The following is a 6,448-nucleotide window of genomic DNA, read 5'->3' on the forward strand; positions in this document are numbered from 1 at the left end:
TTAATATGGTTTCATTTCACTTTTCAATACAACCAATGTCTCAATTTCACATATATACACATTATCACATAGAGTCAATTCAATATTCATATAATCATCATATTTCGTAATACACAAAATCAATCCTTTTCAAATTCACTATGAATTCAATTCAATCCCAAAGTACCAAAGTACTCACCTCAAATGCTTACCATATGCAAACAATTAAATATGCAACAATCTACTATTTAATTCGGATTATAGAAATACAAACCGTGAATTTAGAGCTATTCGACGTTGATTTTATCCTTCCTCTTTTTACTCGAGGATTCCGGTGTGACGTTAGCTACAGAATAAAACAATTAAAATATATTATTACACAATTCAATTTCATATTAAATTTCAATTTTCACACTATATTTTGCTTATTCTTCAATTTAGTCCCTAAACCGAGACTAGTTTTTAAACTTCACATTTAACTTTATGTTGTTACACTAATTCAGTCTAAACTAAATTTAGCTCCCTCTTTTCCAATTCGACATCTTAATTTTGAATTTTTCCCAATTTAGTTCCTATTGCTCAAAATCAACAATTTATTCCTTTTCTATTTCTAACTTAAAAATTTATCTATTTAATCCTTAATACTTAAAATATTCAACAATGTTAACATCTAAAATATTAAACAATACTAAAAATTACGACATGGGTCAGGTAGCCCTAAGTATCGAAATTCCAGAAATATAAAAATTACAAAAAGGGGACTAAATTAACTAACCAATTGAAGTTGAAAAGTTCAAAAATCCCTAGGTTGTCGTCGACCTATTGCTCTTTCTCTCTTTTCTTTTCTTTCCTTTTATTTTGCATGCATCCATCTCTTTCTTTCCACTTTCTTTCTATTTCTTTTATTATGTTTGTATTATAATTATTATTAACTTTATAATATAACATATATATAATATTCCCATGCATAACATTTAACCATTACCGACCACTTATACCCAACCATTTATTAAATGGTATAATTGCTACTTTAGCCATTTCAATTTATTTTAATCTATAATTCAACTTCTCCTATATGATTTAGCCCGGTTTACGGGAACGGAGTCTCGGGAATACACTTTGCGACATCCCTGAATATCGAGTCGTTACATTTTAAGCTCTAATCAACTTCCTTATGGGTCGACCTTAGACTTCCAAGATTTTATTACTTGAATATAACCTGCACCTGAGTTGTAGACCTAGAAAGTCCCTGTCACCATCCAATGCACTGGTGAACTTATAAGAGCATAACCATCCAACACACCAAGACCCATAATTGCAAGGCCTGAAGGCATCAAATCATATCCCTCCAGCACACCAAATGTTCATCCAACACACCAAGGCACATAAATGCAAGGCTCGAAGGCAGAAAACTCTGTCAAGTCTCCACAAGACTCCATACACACAATAGACCCTAATTGGCATGTCAATATATCTAAACTATGTCTGACATCGTTTATAGGGCATTCTCAATATCATATAACATTCACATATATATCGCTCATTTTCCACATCATATTAACTCAATAACACGATTTCATAATATGATATGAATCATCATAACTTTATCAAAATACTTACCTCATTACTAACCATACTCAAACAATCAAAACAGAGTGGCATAATTCATATCTCAAACCATTATTAATAATCCCTTAAGTTTAAATACTTAACAAACTTGTAAGAAAAATAAATTATATTAGCACAAATTGATATTGTTACTCATCAATCGTTTTTCTTTTCCTTTACCCTTTTGACATCTTGATCTCGTCTTTAGCTACGTTCGGTGATTTTGAATATTAAAATGAGTTAATCACACACATTCAATCATTTAATTCATTTGTTATACTTAGAATCCTATTGTCTAAAACTCACGTACGTTTGAATCTAATTTCTATTTTAGAGCTGTCAAACTATCTAAAAACTATTTCTCTTGGTATAATAACTTAGATAATCTCAAACCCAAGTATCTTAAGTAGGCTTATATTTTATAGCCTCTTATCAATACCATGTTGTAGAATTGATATAAACATATAAAATTTTAATAAATATAAATATAAAACTCAACCTGGTTCAAAGCATCATCTCCATCCAAAGCACCTTCACTCAACATGCAAACTATCTTCTCATCTCCATATCACTCGGTCTCAACACCACGCTCTTCGTCTTCAAGCTCTCCAACATTATCGCTCCTTTTTTCCTTATCCATCAACAGCCAGAACTCATTGCAAAGCTCCCCCAACAACCATTTGACATCATATCTCTCCATCATTGAAGGAAAATTGTCTTCGAAATTGATTACAATGTCGACAACCTCTTCCATGGATGAACACTAGAGATTCCCAAAGAGTTCAAGTTTTTTGGGGGGTTTTGCTTTAAGCTTGTGTACGATCGAAAGGGAAGGGTCCATATAAATGAAATTTACGTGAAGGATTCTTTAATAATTTTTATAATTTTTATAGTTTTAATAAATTTTTAGGTCAAAATTCAGATTTTTTTTTCAATTTTTAATAATATTTATCATATTTATGTGTTTATGTAATTTTAAATTTTAATATTTTTATAAAATTTTTTTACAATGTTAAAAATATTCTTTATAATTTTTTTACAATTTTTATAATATTTTATTAGAAAAATGAAGTATTAAATCTTGGATGTCAGTACTATCTGATTGGACTTCTAGATTATTTTAACAGTGTCAAAGATGAAAATCATTAACAAATGAGCTTAATTGGTTTTTAAAATTAATGATAAGAGCTCAATTATATAAGAATTAAGTAGAAGAGTTTAATTAATTTTTTAAAAAATTAAAGGAATTTTATACCTCTAATCTTGCCTTTTTTTGTTTTATCATTGATTTAATCTAATCCCTGAAATGGAAAATCAATTTAATCCATAAAATAACTAAGATTTAGTTTAATCCCAAGATTAAATTTAAAAATCTAATTAGTTTATAATCTTGTATGAAACCCATTTTAAGGAAACTGAGGATAGCTCGCCATGAAAATCGAATCGAAAGAGCCGAACAAAATAGATGTCTATAATATTTATTTATTTATTATGTTGTTATTGCAAAATATAATTTATATATAATAACGCAATTTGTGTTCATGAAAGGAGGATGAAAGTTAAAATCCTGGATGCTGAAAGTAAAAGTGTATTAATCAACTGGATTTATTCCTACGCTCATGTTATTAAGTATGTTTTCATTGTGAAAAATAATTTATAATAGCCTATTTGTGTAGCAACAACATACATCTTTGTTTTTTTATTATTAAGAAAGTAAAACAGTACAGTACAGGGTGAGAAAATCCCTGCATTTCATAAAGAGGGACAAAAACATAGCAATGAGACAATCCTGAAAAATCCACCTCCAACAAATCCCTTCATTTTGAGCAAGATCAACAACAAATTACCAGGAAGCTAAATATAAAGATGATCTTTCCATGCCTGTTTTAGCCAAGGTATCAGCTAAACAGTTTGCTTCACTAACAACAAACACAAAGGATAAATCAATGATAGCTACTCAATCTCTTGGCAAATACATGGGAAATCCATTTAAGAGCATTTGAAGAATTTGATTCAACAATAAGCTTAACTTTGTGCAGCCAATCGGTTTGAACAAAGACATCCAATTGCCAACAATTCAACCAAATTAGGATCAAGAGCACACATTGGTCTAGAGAATTAGGCTAAAATTATTCCTTTACCATTGCGTAGGGCACCTCCATATCCATTCCTACCAGACAAATTTTAGTGTACCTTCAGGCGGACGGCACCATCTAATTGCTGCCACACCGTCAGTATTAAATTACTCCTTTATCATTTTAGTTTACATCTTGCTTTCTTAAAAGGAATATAACTTCGTATAATCAGTCTGACACAACTAAATTAGACCTAAACTAATAAAATTAAAACTCAAAATAAATTTAATACGAAATTCAAACATAATATTTACGGTCAAGAATTAAAACTCCTACAACCTCAGTCTTATCATTTCAATTCAGGCACTTTCATTTCTTTTTCTATAAACGTAAACTCTTTGTGAATTTCCATGTAGCCTAAACATGTGTAAAAAACATTCCATATATAATTTTTTCAATTCTCCATTAATTTCAATCTCTTTGTTATTTTCTTAATAACAAACATGGAAGAATTAACATCGATTAAAATAAATTAATACCGATCAACAAATGCACGAATGCAATGACATTTGAGTTTGAGAAAATATATGATCCCTATTTTCCAACTCGGAGAATACTAGGAAGTACACAATTTAGAACATTTCAAGCTTGAGCTTATCCTTTCAAAAAAAAAGAAATTCTTAAGCTTATTAATTTTAAATCGTCTCTTCACTTAATTCCAATAATAAAAAAGAAATTAAATAATTGTAGCCCACAAATTTAGACAAAACACTAACGATATTCACTTGGTAAACAAGCATTTTCTTGGTTTTTTCCCTAACAGTTGCATGCAATAATGTTCACTTGTCTCATGACTTTTCTTCATAATAAAAAATTGTAAACTTAGCGATCTCCATATTATTTATGGAATAAAAAAAGACTTATCCAGGGAATCCATTTTTCTTTCCGAGTAAAATGCTTACCCTAAAGGCGATTCAAACATAAACCTCAATCTAGGAAGGAACATACTAATTAATTACTAACCCGCGTCTTTGACAAGTTGCTTGACTGGATGGTTACAATCTTCATAACATTATTTTACAATCCAAATAAATAGATGGATCTCAGAGTCTCAGCTACCTCAATAAGTAGTGTGCAAGATGGTGAGACAACCATATCTGAAGAAAGGAACATGGAGTCATGATGAAGATCAGAAGCTGATTGCTTATATTAGGAAATATGGGATTTGGAATTGGAACGAAATGCCCAAATTCGCTGGTATGAGACATCTCTTTTTAATGATCATCAACAAGATTTAATCAAAACCCTAAAAAATTCAGCAAGATTTTATGATTTAGAGTATTAGTTACATGCAGTTCATCTTGATTTGTAGGGTTGCAAAGATCAGGGAAGAGTTGCAGACTACGTTGGATGAATTACTTGAGACCTAATATAAGGCGTGGAAACTTCAGCAGGGAAGAAGAAGAAACCATAATCCACCTGCAAAAGACGCTAGGAAATCGGTTAGTAGCACAACCATAAATGTAAGGTTATAGTTGTGATAATATATATATATATATATATATATATATATCTGATTTGCTGAAGATTTGATTAATTATTATCAGGTGGTCAGCAATAGCAGCAAGGCTTCCACAAAGAACAGACAATGATATAAAAAACTACTGGAACACTCGCTTGAAGAAGCGAGTAATGGGGGAGAAAAAGAATCCATCATCAGCAACTACAGAAACCAAATCTAGTATGGAGGAGAATTCGTCTGATGCTGATTCCTCAATGATGGTGGATATTTTGTTGGACTATCAGATTCCTACAATGGATGATTTCCCAGAACTAGCTGCCGATACTACCATTTCTCTATCAGACTGCAACCTTAGTGTGGCAGTTGATGACCACTATAACATGGCTATGGACAACAATTTAGTTTCATCTGAAAACTATTGGGAAATTGAGAATCTTTGGGGGCAGTCATTGACGATGGAAGGTTTGGACTGTGAAGTAATGTCACCTAATTCTCAGCTGTGGCTCCATGAACCCATATATGCATGTGATTCATACTATGACCCTGTGGTTGAGTTATGGGTCAACCCATTTATTTAGTACTGCATACAGTGACGCCGATCGACCCCTCCCTTCGCATGAACTCCCTTCCTTCTTGTTTTGTTTGGGTATTTTGAGGTGTGTAAATATCAATGTCAGTCTCTAGACATGAGAAACTTGATGTCAAGAAGTATTAGTATTTCAATTAAGAGAACGCAGATTTTCAGAATAATTGAATATTTAGTAGAAACCAAAAGCATTTGTACAAGAATATACTACTTTGAATCTGTTATAATATATATATACTACAAATTATTGGTGGTTACAAGTACTAGGAAATCATGTTTCGGTTTGTTTTATAGCAATTTTGTGTGGATTTATTGTAGTCAGCTGCGTTAATATTCTTGAGCTTTATGTTTGATCTGATTGTGATAATGGAAATGCTAGCTTTAAAAATCCTGGCAGCAGATGTTGAAGAAGGCATCCATGGCATTTGCCGACCAGCTTTAACCGGTATCTATCACATGCTTTCTACTAATGTTATTTAAGTGAAGTTAAGTAAGATTAATTCAAACTACAAGCTACTAAAGGAAGAAAATGAAAACGTCAACAAGGGCAAGAGAAGGGATGGTATGAAACTGTGATTTCAAGTCATCCCTACTTCTTTCCATTAGGAGAATGACAAATTAGATTTTTTTTTTATTGATTTTTAGCTTTTTCCTCCTGAAAAAATTCAAATCCAACTA

At 31.4% G+C, this 6,448-nt stretch overlaps 1 protein-coding gene across 1 annotated transcript; it reads left to right on the forward strand.

Moving 5' to 3' along the window:
• The first annotated feature begins 4,796 nt into the window (after positions 1–4,796).
• Positions 4,797–5,839, forward strand: LOC105781903 (transcription factor MYB10). The gene is made up of 3 exons (XM_012606433.2): positions 4,797–4,919; positions 5,035–5,164; positions 5,270–5,839. The coding sequence occupies exons 1-3, from the start codon at positions 4,802–4,804 to the stop codon at positions 5,760–5,762; spliced, it is 741 nt and encodes a 246-aa protein (XP_012461887.1). The 5' UTR covers positions 4,797–4,801; the 3' UTR covers positions 5,763–5,839.
• Positions 5,840–6,448: the final 609 nt, after the last annotated feature.

This window comes from Gossypium raimondii, chromosome 13 (assembly GCF_025698545.1).
Source record: "Gossypium raimondii isolate GPD5lz chromosome 13, ASM2569854v1, whole genome shotgun sequence".
Taxonomy (NCBI): domain Eukaryota; kingdom Viridiplantae; phylum Streptophyta; class Magnoliopsida; order Malvales; family Malvaceae; genus Gossypium; species Gossypium raimondii.